Below are 17,629 nucleotides of genomic sequence, written 5' to 3'. Positions count from 1 at the left end.
TATTAGAGTATTCACATATAAAAGGGGATTGTTTATGTTTGAGTGCATGGTGGGTAGGAAGATATTTTAAATACGGGATGTAGGAGCTCAATTGGTTAATATTGCCAGGGAATGGCGGGCTCTGTTAAACATTAATTATAGTGATACCCCAGACATGATGCAATTAACACCTGATCCTGATAAGAATAGAGATCTTTTGGCCAATGTATACACTGTGGTGGCTAATATTCCATATATTCTTCCAGATGATGTGTATTACCTTTGTGGGAGAAAGGCATACAAATGGCTGCCCTATGGGGGATTTGGTAATTGTACATTGGGACGTTTGATACCCATCACATTCTTTACAGATGGGAATCAAGTTAATGCCAAGCAGATTCTACATCATTTGTTAACCAAGAGAGCAGTGCGGCCTTTAAAACAGTATTATGAGGAAAGTTGGTTACGGTGGTTCAACCCTGTTCAGAAATAGGGGGTTGGTTCACTGGTTTACTGCACATGCTTATTTATGGAATCATGATTATAATATGTATGTATCTTGGGATCAAGGTATTATTTCTTTGTGCAGGGAAATGTTGTAACACGCTGGATTCTGTTAAATTGATGCCGATTAGGAGGAAAGATTCCTATAATATACATGTCTTCCACACCATAAGCCCAAGGGTGGATTGTATTGGGATAGCAAAATGGCTACTGACAGCCATTTCTATTCATGGTTCTTATGTGTGTATCAGACATGAGGTGGTGTCTCAGGCATGAAATGATGGTATAGGAATGTGGAAAGCAGACAGGCCATAAATCCACAAGGCGTTGTCTTCTGCGATATACACTTGCGTTAAGTTTTAGAAAGTCCTTATCAGTAGTTAACCAATAAAGTAGTTTGAAGTAGGTTTATGCTCATATTAGTAAGAGGTATTTGGGTATGCAAGTAGGATACTATATAAACAAAGAACAAAGGAGATTCCAGTGGCCTGCCCTATGCCTGGACTAGACTGCAGTTAGTGGCCAGGAAATTGTTCTTTCCAGCTCTATTATGAGAGGAGGCTCCTGGATCGTGTAACCATCTTATATTCCGAAGCTAAGTAACTATTATTCTTTCATATCTTGTTATTTGTTGTAATAAATTATATCTTTTTTCAAGATACTGGTTTGTGTGGCTTAATTAACCTACTGTATCCAAGAACCTTATCTCGTTCCACCGGGAACAATGTTGCAGGATATTTTTCTCAATGTTTAATCATTAAACATGCAAGGAAGATTGTCAGATAACCTTTACTGTGACCAGTATATGTAAAACTTCATAATATGGTGGATTATAAAAAGATTCCTAGAAGGAGAGTACTCTAACAAACAGTAAGAGACTACACAGTGATCATTTATGATACATCGCCATCTAGTGCTCCTCTAGTATAGCTTTCCAAGCAATACTTAGCCTGTAGCTGTTGCTATACTCCGGCACCCCTTCTCAACAGCTGAGGCTTATTCAGCTAGACCTTTTTTTCTCAATGACTTGTGATGTTTTTCTGCATGTAGAGACTTTGTACAGGTGAACCTCGCCAGCTGTGTTACACTTACTTTTAAACATCCTTTTGCTGCATATGGCTTTTTTTTGGTAGTGGTTTAGGGAGTATGTAAGTTTATGTTATGTTTAAGTTATGTAAGTGGCATCCCGATGGTCAGTATCCTGACGGGTTGGGTAGGTATACTAACCCTCCCCCCCAACCCTAACTTTCCCTTCTTGTAGCCGAAACCCTCCCCACCCCGCACCTTAACCCTCCCTGTTAGTGCCTAAACCTAAATATCCCCTCCTTCGTGCCTAAACCTAACCCTCCCCCTTAGTGCCTAACCCTAACCCCCCCGCCTCCAGTGGTGCCTAACCCTAACCTCCTCCCCCCCAAAACCTAACCCTAACCCCGCTATGCTGCCTAAACCTTACACTTCCCCCACGGCTAACAGCTAAGACGTCCCCGGCTTACCTTATTCGGGATGGCGCATGCCTGTATTCCAACGTCGGGCTTAAGATAGGCGCCGGTATTTCGACACCTATCTCAAGACCCATGTCGGGCTTGCACTGTCAGTGGCAAATGCAGGATTTCTAGAGGAGGGTTTCCAAATGCTTGATTTTACAGTGAGTGTGGCCAGTCCATGAAGAGGGTAGAATTAGCAATTAACCAGCTTTAATATGCATCATACAAAGTGTATTGTGTATCATAATTCCAGCATATACAGGACCAGTGATCACAGTAAGCCATTAAATGCGGCAGTAGGGCCATCCTGCCTGAGCCGAATGTTTTTATTTTAGATGTGGGCACCATTCCAGAGCATTAGACCAAGTCCGGGAGTCTAGGGGAGCAGCAGAATAACCTAGCACTGCCCTGGACATATATGTACATATTGGGCTCTATAGCAGTGCATCTCTAACAGTGAAATTTTCCAGATCTCCTAGTTGGTGCACAGGTTATTTATTACTGTTAAAAGATCCACAGGTAGTGTTCATTATTTCATTTGTGATACCGAGCATAACATGCAGCACTTGTAAAATTCTATTTAATTACTATTTCTATTGTGGTCATGGTGTGGGCTGGGAAGGGGGCTTTCCAGGCAGACAGAAACCCCCCCTGCGTTTGCCTATGACTGTCGGGCTTTAGACCGGCGGCATCCCCGTCCGACGGTCTGCTAACTACATCCCGTTTTCACCTTATGTCCTCTTCAGCTACTTTATCTGTTGGCATCTCATTCAAAAAGATGAGATATGTCTCACCAGGATGTGGATTCACGTCCTGGCGAGATATATTATGTCTCTCATGCAAAGACATATTAGTTTGCATGAGAGCCATACAGCTGGTTTCAGCCTTGTTTTCCCTTACTTAATTTTCTGTTTACTGTGCGTTCTCATCCACGGGGCAATATACACTAATCTGCGGGTTTGTTGGGGTTTTGAAACCGATGGAACCACTAAATCAACTAAAGTAGTTTTGACCTTCTAAACTGAACCATCAGCTTCTAAACCCTGATCCCACCACTAATTAGGGAGTGATGCATGAATCCATAAAGGCTTTTCTATATTATATTGTAAATAATTGTGGGGCCCATTTATCAATAATTGCAATGTGACCTGGGTGCGATATTAGCGCCCATGATCGCATTGCAGTATGCGATCATACCTCCGGCATGTGGGAAACGGTACCCACAGGGACAAGGGCCCCGAAAAGGAGCCCGTCCCTGCGTTGTGCTTGGAGTGAAGAGACTGTCTAGAAACCTATGGGGGTGGTGGCTGCTTTCGGAAATGAAAAGATCTGCTGCAATCCCTCCATAGTACATCTGAGGGATACAAAATATTTGCGGGTATCCCCTGAAACCACACAACAAATTTATAATCAGCAGTAGGATGCAGATTTATGCCAGATTGTTCATGCCTGTTAGTAATAAGTGTGGCTGAAATGGCCAAACACACTAAATGAGTACCCACATTATTTTGCCCATGTAGCACAGATTATCACTTTATGACACAAGTCAGGTTTGTGAAAAAGTTTCTGTCTCTTGTCATGTGATTTATTGCTTTCAAATGGGTCAGCTGATTATCAGTTGCTTTAACAGTCCAACTGATTTGTGCATATGTCGGCAATTGTGGTATAACTTTCTGCTTGGGAAGCAATCGGGAAGCCGACTGCCTATATACCGCCAGCCGGCTTCCCGACTGTCTTATCCCGGCAAGGGTGAAATGCCGGGCGTCTAGATGTAGACGCCCGCATTTCCCCGACGCCAGGAGACCGGCGCCCGGCATCACGATCGTAGTGATGCCGGGCGCTGCGAGCGGACAGCCGCGGGGGGCAGGGTTAGGTTTAGGGCTCCCGGGGGGGACTTAGGGTTTAGGCAACCCCCCGGGAGGGTTAGGATAGGGGGAGGGAGGGTTAGGCACCCCCGGGAGGGTTAGGGGATTAGGTAAGTGGATACTTACCTATCCACGATCGGGATTTCCAGCGCTGTCGGGCTTCCGCTGCGTCGCACTCTGCTCCTGTCGGGCTGTCGATGACGGGAATCGGTATTTCATACCCATCCCTTCTGCTTGGACCCTTTTGGAAATTTTTGCTGCTTGCTATATGGAGCATTTTTTTTTTCTTTAGGTGTCCCTGTTTTTTTGCATGTAAAAGGTGCTCTGATGTTAGTTTTCTTGTTGCCGTGGTAGGAGTTACTTTGTATGCTGGTGTTCATATGCCTGGTTTTCAAATAGTTTAGTGCGTCATCCATTCAGTGACGGGAGAGGGCTGGGGGAAGCCCAGCTAGTGAGGTTCCCCCCAGCCTGACGTTATTTGGAGGCGTGCCATGTGGGCATGCCTCCAAATAACATCACAAAGGGGGAATGGCATATGGTAATTAGGCCACACCCCCATTTTGTCTCAAGCGGCTTCGCTGCGCGCAATGTGAGGACGCTTTTTGAATAGCGCGCACCCTGTAGCCGGGAATGCACAGGGCTAATTTTTTGAAATTCAGGTTCTTGCTTTTAGTTTTCAATAGAAAATTGCCTTGAACTCCACTTTAATATTATTGAAGGAATATAAATCTCCTTTAATAAAGATGCCCAGTGCTCTCTTCAGATTGGCTTCTGTCGTACTCTCCTTTTACACTGAGCTTCAGAAACCCAAGATGGCTGCCGCTGCCTCCAAACACCACCCAAAAACATACTTTTCCTTATTTTTAATTTATTTTGTTCTCCAAATTATTATTTATTTTCTACAGCTCAGTAGCATTTGTACACACTGTAACATTGGGGAATAAACAGATTTCAATAAACGGATCACGTAATGTCATAGAACAACAGAATTAATTACCCCGTCAACAAGTATAAATTACAATACTGCTCGAGAGGTCCAGAGTACAGATAATTAAAAGCAAACAAAAAAAGGTTTCTGTCGACCAAATGTGTACAGAAAAATATATGGAATACTTACGCTATCTAGAAAATGTAAACATTTTCCTTTTTGATTGTGGAATATATATATATATTTTTTTACAATTAACTTTATATAAACACAAAAACTGGTAGTTGCGTCTCGCTTTCCCAGTGATTAGTCCTACATACCCACTGTCAGAAGCAGGACTGTAAAGCTGGGTACAAACCTGAAGGACTGTGCGACCCAGCAGCACGATGATGCCATGTAACGATACATCGCATCGCCGTACGCACTATACGATCCGACGTACATCAACGCAATACATCATTACATGCTTCATGTAACAACACCACGTCGTCTGTGGAATCTTCCCATTGGACCATCCAATGGGACGATGCAATGAACGGCGGGGTAAAAACAACGGATTGGGGATGCACACTACACACGATGGTCATGCAGATTGTTCAAAAGGACCAAGATATAGATATAAGTATATATCGTATAGTGCGTCACCAGTTTAAGCCTTGTATAGTTTATTTAATCTAAAAATTAAATAAAAATAATGTGGGGGTGGTTTGTTGGGAGACAAATTTTATTTATTACTCAGCGAAGGTAAATGATAAGATGATGAATGGAACGTTCTCTTTGGTATATATAGTTATCTGAGTGTATTTGGCTTGACGGGACCTGAGCATATATAAATGATGCTTTGAAATGAAGCTGCATGTTACAGTAACAGAATCTGTCGTCATAGCCACAAGGTGTTATCTCTTCACACCTTAAATGAATGTGGTTTGCCTACTGTCCACGGTCGCTCACATATTTACCGGAGCACATCAGCTAATAAGTCGTGTACAGAAATGAATAGACTTGTGGTAGTTTCTACCTTTTTATATAGCAGATTTGATGTCCAGGACAAGGAAGGATGTATGGTATATAATCAAATTCACCAAGGGTATGAAATTCTTTAAATGGGTAGAACTAGTTCAGTAACAAAAGGAGACAGCTCTGTGGCTTTTCCTCTATATACCATATGGGTAGGTTAATTGTACAATCTTTCTTTTAAATGAAAATCATTAAGGTGTAGCTCACCGCACACTGCCATGAATTAGATTCCTATCCAAATACAATTATTTACTAGCTGGGATACTTGGTGTTGCCCTGGTTGAAGACAGGACTATGAAGTACACCTGCAGCCTTCATTTTTTTTTACATTGTTCTCACCTATAATCTGGATAACCAGGCAAATGAGGAGTAAATGGCAGTCCAGGCAGGTGTATTTTTATACTGTTTGGAATGGGGTATATCAGGAGCAGATTGACTTACAGAACAGAAATTAGTATAGATCTAAATTCACAGAGTTTCAGATATCACTGTAGAGCAGAGGGGGTGATTCAGCTGCGGACAAATATGCTATCGCAGCTGCTAACATGCTAGCAGATGCGATAGCTGTAATATGGTAATGCAGCAGGAGGCGTCATGAAGGGAGCCCATCCGCAGTAGCACTATGTGGCTGCGATCAATCTCCCAGCTGTTTCTAATCTCCGTATGCTAAGCATTGCCATGATCAAAGATTGTGGATTATGATGTCTGCCACAGTCTGAATGTATCGAGTGCTGAGCTGTTTATGAGCCTGACAAGAAGAGATGTGTGTGTATGAAGCCAGCCCCTCAGCCCCAGAACCTGTGTAAATTAAGTGTCCCGGTTTTATGGGATTGTGTGACAGTGTGTGGTCTTGATGAAGTTCAAACCTAGGCAAAAACCTAACCCTGGTCAAACTACACCGGCATGCCAAACTTGGTAAAGCTAGGTATGAAACTGTGGCCGTGCATAAAGGACAAACACACATTCTCGCTTATTATATAGATATTTAATTTATAGGAGAAATTTGACTGGATATACCAAAGCAATTTAAATATTATATATTGCCCCACTCCACATGTATGCAGCGAGTTTGGTTTGATAAATTATCCATCTACCCATTTATTGTGTATAAATTAAAGATGTGTGTTGTCCCTCGTGTTTTGTTCTTGGCTGAACCACGTCATCATGGCCCCGCCCCCTGCCGGTAATCTTGGCATTGTGTAGTGGGGACAGGGCCACATGACGCAATTGTGTGGTCATGCCCCCGCTCAGCCCCTAACGCCGGGTAATGTCGCAGACCACGCCCACCTTCCCCTGCTATGCATTCTTGCTGCGTCCTTTATGCAGATGCCGCTACAAACGCCTTCCCGAGTGTACATCTGTGTGCCCAACTGTGCAAGGACTGAGACGCTCACTTTCAGCATCCGTACATACTGTAATACGGCCTGGTGTGTCCTTAGAAGCCACTGTCAGTTGCACCAGCCCTATGGCACAGCCTCCTATGCCTGCGTCTGTGAACGCAGCAGCTCGCATTGACACGCCTGCGCCAGTCTCATGACACACCCACCGAGCAGACTATTTTGTGTGCACCACTAGCCACCTCCCAGGAACGCCCATCACTTCACCAGAATTTAGGAATTTTAGCACAGTTGCAAAAAAAATAACTCAACTACGTGAAAATGGTCATTGTGCGTGAATCTGAATCATGGCCCCCTGTCTAACACGGTTCTCAAATAGGGTAAAAAGTGCAAGTGAGAAAGCATGTCAATTATGTTTGCTGTGACATCACTGGCCTTCCCTTATGCTGTAATCCCCAATCAGTATATTATGTCACCGTTCTTAATGCTGACACTGATGTATACAGGTTATTTATGTTACATATGAGACTGACTGATCACACAAGCCCTGCTATTCACTGCCTAAGAATGAAGAAAATAGAGAAAGCAGGCATCGCCTTGAAGGTGGCGCTTCTCTGAGGACTAACACAAAAAATACACATCAGTTATATCAGGTATGTTAAATTTATTATACAGATTTTTTTATATATATGAATATAAATGACTGGTTTTATTTCCTTTCTCATGAGACTTTTGTAAATTATCTCTTAAAGCTCATGTTACTGGCATCTGATTTTTTTTTTTTTTCTTGGTTTTTTTTTTCATATGGTCTCTAGTAATAACGTGAATACGGTCAGTTCCAGGTTATGGTGCTTTTAGGAATCATGCAATGTATGTAGCTTTAATATTTAAAGTCATTGGTGCATGTTCTTTTAGGGTATTACTGCACCTCCTCAGGTAAGAGCAATTAGTATGAAATAACTTTTTTATCTACCTCTTCCTTTCATTTCTCTCCTCGATCTACATTGCAGCAATGTTGGGCTTCTGTGATGTCACTACTTCCTCTCCTCGATCTACATTGCAGCAATGTTGGGCTTATGTGATGTCACTACTTCCTCTCCTCGATCTACATTGCAGCAATGTTGGGCTTATGTGATGTCACTACTTCCTCTCCTCGATCTACATTGCAGCAATGTTGGGCTTCTGTGATGTCACTACTTCCTCTCCTCGATCTACATTGCAGCAATTTTGGGCTGACGTGAGGTCACTACTTTCTTTCTTCGATCTACATTGCAGTTCCTTTGAGCTTGCGTGAGGTCATTACTGCCTCTCCACAATCTACATTGCAGCTATTTTGGGCTTGCATGATGTCACTATTTCCTTGATCTACATTGCAGCTATTTTGGGCTTTTCGTGAAGTCACTATTTCCTCTCCTTGATCTACATTGCAGCTGTTCTGGGCTTGCATGATGTCACTACTTCCTCTCCTCTACATTGCAGCTATTTCTATTGCCATCTTAAAATCATCGGTCAGAGCTGCCGATAATCGGCAGCTTTGAAAACAGGCTGCTTAGTAAATCTATCGCTATGGCCCTGATTCAGAGCCGGACGCTCTGACCAGAGCGCTCGCTCTGAATCAGGGCCCACCTCCATTAATATGGAGCGTCCTCCTGGACGCTCGTATAGCTGTGGGTCACCACCCACAGCATATACGAGCGTGCAGGATGATGGTCGCGATGGTCTTGACTATCGCGACCATCGAAACTGCGAGCAGAAGCCTGCGGTTGAGTTTCTCAACCGCAAGGCCAGGAGTGATTTTGGCTCTATCAGAGCCAAAATCACTCCCACTGACATCACTAGTGATGTCAGTGAGGCCGGCTTCAGACGGTAGGCGTTCCCTTGGGAACGCCTCCGTCTGGCAGGCGTTCCCTTGGGAACGCCTCCGTCTGGCAGGCACGCCCCCGGCACGCCCACCAAGGGGGGCGTGCTGTCAGTCAACATCGACAGCACGCCCCCTTTGATGAGACACTCCGAGCGAAGGAAAGTCCTTCGCTCGTCGCGTCTCGCGCATGCGCACGACGGAGCTCCCTCCGTCGTGCGCATGCGCAGTGCAGACCATCGACCCACTTGCGAGCGGACAGCCGCTCGCGAGTGGGTCTGAATGAGGGCCTATGTTTCCAGCTATACAAGGCAGAGGTGGTACAGTATAATGGGATGAAGTAACAATACAAAGATATACCGTTAAACAAGTTTCAAAAGCAGAGGCTCGTCCAGATAGCACCATATAAAATTACACCATTGGATAAACAATAGAAATACTTGTTCATACTATTTGCTTTTGCCCAGGAAAACCATACACCGGCCGACCTCCAGTAACAGAACCTGTTCATTAAGAGTGATACAATTTCCACTGTTCACTGAGGTGTGTAACAGAAATCAGAGAATACTGATTGATATTGAACAAGTGCTGAGTGATCGAGCGACATCTCTCACACTGGGCAGGAAATCAATAGAACAGCCCAAAGCCTTCCCCATCAGCTGTACGCTGGGCTAGAAGAACCGTGGACACTGAGTGGTGATTACTATAATTAAAACAAACCTATTCTCATTTATCTAACCGTCAGAGAGGGTTGGGTACGGGATGCCGGCGGCCAGAATCCCAACGCCGACTTCCCGACAGGTTTAGCATACAGACACTTGTTGGTTGGTATGCTAACCCTCTCCCTCCCCGGTGCCTGACCCTAACCTCCATCTTCCCGCACCCTAAACCTAACCCTCCCCCCTAGTGCCTAGCCCTAAACCTAACCCTCCACCCAACCCTGCTTACTTACCTTCAGTAACCTGGTGGTCAGGATGCGGGCGCTGGGATTGTGATCGGCGTCTGGATTCTGGCGCCGGTAATGTAAGCGTCGGCATCTCAACCGGCGGGATGCTGACTGTATCCCGTGAGAAATACGAATTGAACTCACAATGTTTTCCTCTACTGTAAAGTCCAGCGCAAGTTGAACGCATGTAAAAGACACACATGTGCGGTCCCGTTTGGTACATTGATTTTTACTTACACATTTATTTACATTCGCTAAACTTGCATTCAAAGCACTTCCTAAATGCAGAACCTTAATGCCAGTGTGTACATAGCCAGGGACCTACAGTAACTTATTGGTGACCCATGTTTGCCAAGCACTTACGTTTATGTGCATTACATATTCGTTAGATCCATCAGCCAGATAGAAACCACCCCACTCCCCCACTCGCATTTTGCTGCCCCCTAAACCTGCTGATTGCGTTTTGCCTCATGATTGACTGGAGCAATTGTAATAAAACTGTCTGCATAGATCTATTATGCTTGGCGAGACCCCCTCTTCCCCAGAAACTCCTGCAGTGCTCTGGTGTAGCTGTTCCCTTGTGATCTGACTGGAGAGTGGAAGATAATGATGAGGATTCTCAATAGCTGACTGAAGTGACAGCTGGTTGCTGCTGTCATCTAATTAACAGGGGGTTGTCAGTTGTCTCTTCTTCGGCGGTCCCCAGTATAAGCCAAGTACTGTTGGATAGCTACAATGTCTGGAATGAGGGAGGGCCTGTATAACTATATTAGTCTGCTGTAAAGAAGAAAATCTCCACTAAATGGTGCTGGTGTCAGATGGTTTAAAATTGGAACCTACCATGTAAAATGCATAGCTCCCAACTGTCCCAATTAGGGGGGGATTTATCAAACCCGCTAATGAGGACAGATGGAGAAGTTACCCATAGCAACCAACAAGATTTATTACGTTTTTTTTATTTATAAGGCGCCACCAAATACATGCAGCACCGTACAGAGTATACAAACAATATAACAAGGTATTATACCTTCAATACAATACACAGAGAAATGCCAAACATCCTATACCCAACGTACGGGCGAGCAGGCTCACTGAAGGGGAGCAGAAGAAGACAAGAGGACGGAGCACTGGTGACAAGGACTGTGGTAGGGAAGAACAAGGGGGAGGAGGGCCCTGCCCTTAAGAGCTTACAGACTAAAGCTTAGTATACAGTTAAGCGACCCAGTGGCCGACCGAGCCGCCAATTTGGTAAGCTATACACTCTGACCAATCGGCCGTTCAATCTGAGCAATTCAATTGTTTCTTTATTCGGGAGCCCGTCAGTATTTTCCGCGACTAAAAGCTCCGGGTTTTAGCTGCGCAAAGCGGCTAAACCCATCTAAAGAAGTGGTTAGAGCGCCCAAACAGCCTTTCGGGCACCCAAACCAGCATGAGGGCGCCCCAAAAAACTGGACTTTGCACACATATCTTCTCGCATTTCAGGAGACTGCGAGAAGAAATGTCCACCTCCCCCCCCCCCCCCGCGTGCCCACGCAGCTTTGGGCGTCGGAACGAAGCAACAATTGAATTGTTATTTTTATCATATAGACGCACAGTAGGGGAGGGGCGTCTAAAACAATTGAATTGCCCCTCAATTTGTCTGACCAGACATGACAGCTGGAAGGGCATTTAAATTTGCCCACCCAGTTGTGATGTCAGTGTTGGCCGTTACTGTAGCCAGTGTTTGAGTGGGCAACGGGTCGCCTGTACACACAGGCAGATGTACCGTTGTACCTGCAAGATATATCGGCCTCGGCTGTGCTGCAGGGCCGACCTGATATGCCTGTGAATAACGTCGTTCACAGCCATATCTCATCTGTACACACTGGTCGATGCACTATGCGATATGTCGTCCATCGGTTGTATGAACAACATATCGCATAGTGTGTACACAGCATAAGGGATGAACAGTTGGATGGTGAATTGGAGGAAGATAAATTGTGGAGAGAACTATAGAACTATGGATATAAGAGGAGGGCTGGTACGCTTTAACAAATAGGTACTTTTTAAATGCATGTTAAATGATAATTGATAGCTACGACACAGGTTCCCAAACGTGGTCCTCAAGGCTCCCCAACAGTTCAGGTTTTAGAGATAGCCATGGTTGAGCACAGGTGGTTCAATCAAATCGACTGAGGTACTAATTAAGTCACCTGTGCTCAACCATGGATATCTCTAATACATGAAATGTTGGGGAGCCTTGAGGACCGCACTTTGGAACCTCTGAGCTAGGATCGGATTGGTTGCTATGGACAACACCACCACTTGCCCTCTTTAGAAGGTTTGATAAAGCCCCCAGCCACAATATGAGGGCAATGTCCAGTCTTCCTGATAGGGACAGAACTGTCCTGCAATAGCAATGATCAGGTGTTTGCACTTAAACAGTGTAAAGCTAACCCCCTATGGCACGGCCACATACCCAGCATGCCATAGATCCGGCCCCCGGTGGTTGTGGGCACGCCCTCTGTCCCAATTTGAGAAAAGTTGAGCAGTACGGTATGAAAATGCATTGGTAGTAATGTAAGAAGCTATGTATTTTCACTCTCCACGAATTCCATTTTTGTCTGGTACCACATCATTTATTTATTTTGTTAAGATATATTACAAAAAAAGGTAAAAAGCAAAGTAAGATATTTTAATTAAAAAAGAGAAAATCTTTTGCCCCATAGAAAAATCTAGCCCTTTTTTATTGTATTCTTTTTTTTTTTTTAAACAATTTTTATTTATTTTTTGTACCCAGCAAAAATAGGATCTATACAATAGAGAATCTTCAGTTAAATATTTTTTTTTTTTTTCGCTCTCAGAATAGATGGAATTTTTTTTTTTTTAAAGGATTATCAAACCTGAATTTATTTTTTAAATTATATTTAAAAAGAAAAGGTATTGTTCCCTCGTTATTCATTTAACTGAAGCGTCAGTGCAATCTAGTTGGACAATGATAGTAAAATACTCTTTCATGTGACACGTTTAAAGTCCTGAAGTAAAAAAAAAAAAAAAATCTAAAACAGATCACTTTAAATCCAAATAGTTCACTTAATGAACTGAAACTGCAATATAGTACACACGGACGTTTTCTAGAAAACACATCCCCCCTCCCTCCTGTAATCAGTACAAGTCTTCAAAAGGCTTGGTGTAATTGAACATCTGATAGTCCATGTAATAAAAGTCATAGGTACGTTGCCTTTCCAATGGGGACAACTGTGCAAAATATTGCTGTGTGATTTTACTGGTGGTCCTTTCTTCGTTGGAATGTCTGTCCTTAAATCGAGGAAATGTCAAGTTTTGGGGAGCCCCTATGAGGTGCAGGAGAAAATTGGCATCTTCCTCCATGCTCTCAAATTTCCCGATAAAGTCATAGTCGATCAAGCAAGGGCTGCAAAGTCTGCTTAAATGGTCCCAGTGGATGTCCATGCCCACCGGCCTGTGAACATCAAGCAAGTACTGGATAAACTCTTTAAACTGTACTCCAGAGCCGGTCTTCAGGGCTTCTCTCGTAGCATTCCGCCGGTATTTAGAAATGATGGCTTTGCCAAACACTGGGTGGTAATAATTATTTGCATGCTCAAACTTGTCTCGGAATGCCGAGACAAGCCTCTCGAAAGGTTCCCGCACGAAGATCATCTTCTTGTAGGTGTTGAGTCGGTTAAAGATTCCTTTCCGGTCAAAACTATCCAGCCTCTTCAAGTAGTTCCCGTAGTGGACAGTGTTATGCTGAATATCCTTTGTGGAAGAAGCCAAACCGTTAAGAACCATGAGTACCCGTTTCCAGTTGGAGCAGCCCGCTTTCGGAACCTCGCAGTAGAGTAACTTGTGCTTGTCCTCCACGAAGATTCGCGAGACGTGGTACGGCGTGATAATCCGCCTGCTGCTGCTTTTATACTTCAGGCAGATGTCCTGCATGAGCTTTTTGCGCTGCCTTTGGACCTCATACAGCTTTTTCCAGTTGCCATTTCTGTCGCCGTAGTCCAATGGCACAAGTTCCACAGCCGAACTGTTCATGGGCATCAGGATTGGAGTCTCTTTCAAAAGAAAGTGCTTCCGTTTTTTCAAAAGTTTCCTCTCCGAGTACATCTTGTTGTCTCGTCTTAGAAACTGCGTCTTCTTTTGCCTCTGGTTTGTGCTGTGTAAACTAGCTTGGTACTGATAAGCAGGATACAAGGGCATATCTTGGTGTACGTTCAGGAGCTGTTTGGCAGCTGCTTCTATTGAAATGCCATATTGATTGTTGGATGTACAGTCCTGTGAAAAGAATAGAGAATTATTCAGGGTTCAGAACAGAAAGCTTACAAGACACATTGGTCCTCTTGTCTGACAAAATCTAAACACGGAACACGGTTAAAGCAAAGGCTGTGTTAGAGCGGGGAAGGCTGTTATTTATACATTCATGATATGTGGGGGGGGGGGTTCTGAAAACTAGGCAGCTGCTGCAGATAAAGAAATGTATAGACTTCTCTAATGTTTCGCACACCCTCCACTCTCCACAAATGTAACACAATGCTAGGCTGAGTTACCATCAAATAATGTCATATTTTCGTCTTCGCCCATTGGGTATAATGTGTACATGTTTTACTCCAGCAGTTATCAGAACCTAGATTTTGTTGATGAAACAGCTTTGTGACCCTCATGATAGTGTTGAAATGTGTGCTCGCTTTACTTTACTGTTTTCTAAATAGATTAATTTGAATAAATATGAAAAATCCAAAAATGAGGACATAGCAATTAATGACTTGGTTAGTATACCACAGGTTTGTAAAATGTGTTATTATCGATCATGTTATGAGGTTTCGGGGTCTGGATAACAGATCTTAGTCAATTGTCAATGACTGACGTCCATAAGATGCTAAGAAGGTTGAAAGGAAAAGACACTGCAGTACCACTCATGGTCTCCAGGTGGTGATGCTGTGCACTTTGATCCAAACTTTGTATAGTAAACATAGTGCACTTTGTAGGCTACGATAGGGCAGGATCCATATATACAGTACCCGCCTGGGTATTATAACCATGCTATGAATATATCAAATGTGATCTAGTAATTGGCATAAAGTGAGATAGTTAAGGTGCCCGTGATAATTCTTTGATTGCCCTGTGACCCATTTTTTGGGTTCCATCCTATTGCATATCATACCTATAGCTAGATGTAGTCCAAAAAGTGTACCCCCCTCCAACAAAACAATATAAAAGCAAGCATTCTATCCCACATTACTCAGCTATTTACGCATTACATGTGTTATATTGTTTCTACTCTGTGGCGTTACGGAAGCCCAGGCCAGCTGCCCGCATTAGCGAATTACAAAGATGTGGGTCACTTAAATGCTGTTTTCATGAGGGCCATAAAAAAAATAAAAATAAAATAATGAATCTGAACTGGAGGAAAGAGAGAAGAGTAAAGTGCCCGACAAAAAAGGATTTTCCCCCGTAGGATTGTAAAATGAAGACTGATCTTCTCTCTGTAACCTCTGCTGTCACCCTAACGAGAGTGGCTTTTACCATTCTTCCAACCACTTACTCCAGCGTTATAGCTGACATGGCATGGCGGATCCACCCTTTCCACGCAAGTTCAAGAAAACGATTTATTGTTCTTTTGTTTTAAAATGTCTTCTGACATGGCCTTGGCACCAATTCCTATGCCTGGGGCAATTTTGAGGAATAGGCAGAAGTTAGTATTAGGGGTCTAAGACCATACGATATTTGGCAAGTAGGAGGCTTCTGGAATGCAGTACAATATATAGAATGTATAGAGTGGAACATGGCGATGTAATCACAAATTAAAAAAGTACTAACTTAAAGCTGGGGAAACATGTAATGGCATTCAGCAATTGGCTCTGTGTTGCTGTTTGTGTGGACTCCAAGCTGGAGCAATGTCCCAAAACGTGCAACTAAAACTGATTGAATTATGAACAGTGATGTTGCAAAACGCGTTGGGTATTGGGCAAATCCCAACTTGTGTATTTCACCCATGGTTACTGGTAAGTGGTTATGTCGCTCGCGTGTTTCCAGTGTAGATTAAACTGTAAGGGGGTGAATTCAATGCCAGGTGATGGCCGCAAAGTGCCGTCAGATCGCTAGCAACTATCAGCCACCAACCTTGCCAATATTCCTTTACATCCAATCCCTTACAGGTGTGTAAGGCAATTAGCGATCTTGCGCCATCATAATTCTCGTGGATGTGCATAGACTAACACTGCCGCCAGTAGTGAATCCCCCCCCAAAGAGTCCAATGACATAGATCATGGCATCATATAAACACTTATTTTACGTATAATGTTATATTTACACTGAAATGATGATCTGTGGAGTTTTAGCAATACGCAAGGGTGTCAGAAAATAATCTATTTTATAGGTCATGGAAACCATCTTGTACCGCCTCAGAGTTCTATTTTAAGTAAAGCTAAACTGGTTGGATATTGAAAAGTTACAATAACCACATAGAAGACTGTGATGCTGGGTCTACCTCTTTCATTTAAAGATTACTCATACCCACTAAAGATTCTACACAGCCACATATGATTTTTGTCATTAACAATCCCCTTCTCCCAGTCACCGAACTGTTGGAAATGATTACTGCTCCAACACTTTAATAACAGACCACCCTGGAGGGGATGGGTGGGTTCTCAGATGACCTGCACCGTTCTGTCATTAACGGAACTGTGGAATGACTGAACAAATGTATATGTGGGTGGTCTTCTTTAATATTACTAGTGTCTGCCCACTTATCAGGAAGATTTAAATTTTCTTTATTAAATTATAAATTCTCTTTCTCCGGCTGGTCAAAACCATGGTACTCCTATTGTGCGAGTCCGTGTGGATTATTTGAGTTGCAAGAGAACGATGGAACCTCTTCGAGATGTCTACCACCATTGCAGAATGTCCGTCGGTAGCAGCTGAAGGGGTTAACGTGGACAAGTGCATGATAATTGCTGCCCTAGACGTGTCTGTCCACATTCGGAGCATCTGGTGTACAGTTCAGCGCCGAGGACAGACTAGGAAGAGACATTTGTTGTGATAAAAGATGGCTGAGCTCCAGCTGGACAGGGAGCGAACTGATGTCTAGAAAATCTGTTATCATGCAAAATAAGCTGTTGTGTTGGAATCTACGCTCCTGCAGCCAGGAAAACTAGCTCTGACAAACCTCCAGCTGACTCTTAAAGAACAATAACACAGAATAATCAGAGCAGGACGGGAATGGCAACATGCACAGCAGAAAAGATTCCTTGTTACAAGAGATGATGGGCGTAACGTACATAGCGTCTCAGAGGAGTAGGCCACTTGAGGACATTAATAAGCACCAACCTGCAGAGTGCACGGACAATGGCCACGGCACAGGGATTGTATTCCAATGGCCACGGCACAGGGATTGTATTCTGTCCCCTCTGTTTTACACAAAGCTTGAGGGACTGAGCGGAATACAGTCTTCACTAGAAAGCTTGCATATTATGCACAGTTACAGATATCACGGGTTACTTTGGGTTTCTATAAAAGCACCTGGGCACAGAAGTCCTCAGCGACTTCTAATATCAATATAAATCACAGCAGGAAGTGCATTATCCAATGTATAATACACGGCTAAAAATACTGGTGCTATTTACATGAAACACTGTTACAACTCAATTATTATAAGGTACATCCTGTAGTTTGAATGCTAAAGATATTTAAAGGGGGAAAAATTCTAGCA

General features: G+C 43.5%; 1 protein-coding gene across 4 annotated transcripts in view; it reads right to left on the bottom strand.

Moving 5' to 3' along the window:
* Positions 1-12,168: 12,168 nt before the first annotated feature.
* Positions 12,169-17,629, bottom strand: part of CHST8 (carbohydrate sulfotransferase 8) — a 446,833-nt gene continuing 441,372 nt past the window's right edge. For all 4 annotated transcript variants that reach the window (XM_088451136.1, XM_088451139.1, XM_088451137.1 and 1 more), the window contains one exon: positions 12,169-14,196. In XM_088451136.1, coding sequence (XP_088307262.1) covers positions 13,063-14,196 — 1,134 coding nt within the window. In that variant the 3' untranslated portion in view covers positions 12,169-13,062. The remainder of the gene's footprint in view (positions 14,197-17,629) is intronic.

The sequence above is a fragment of the Taudactylus pleione genome, unplaced genomic scaffold, assembly GCF_031769625.1.
Source record: "Taudactylus pleione unplaced genomic scaffold, aTauple2 ptg000537l, whole genome shotgun sequence".
Lineage (NCBI taxonomy): Eukaryota > Metazoa > Chordata > Amphibia > Anura > Myobatrachidae > Taudactylus > Taudactylus pleione.
Note: the sequence above shows the minus strand (reverse complement) of the source record. Positions and strands in the feature narration are given on the sequence as shown.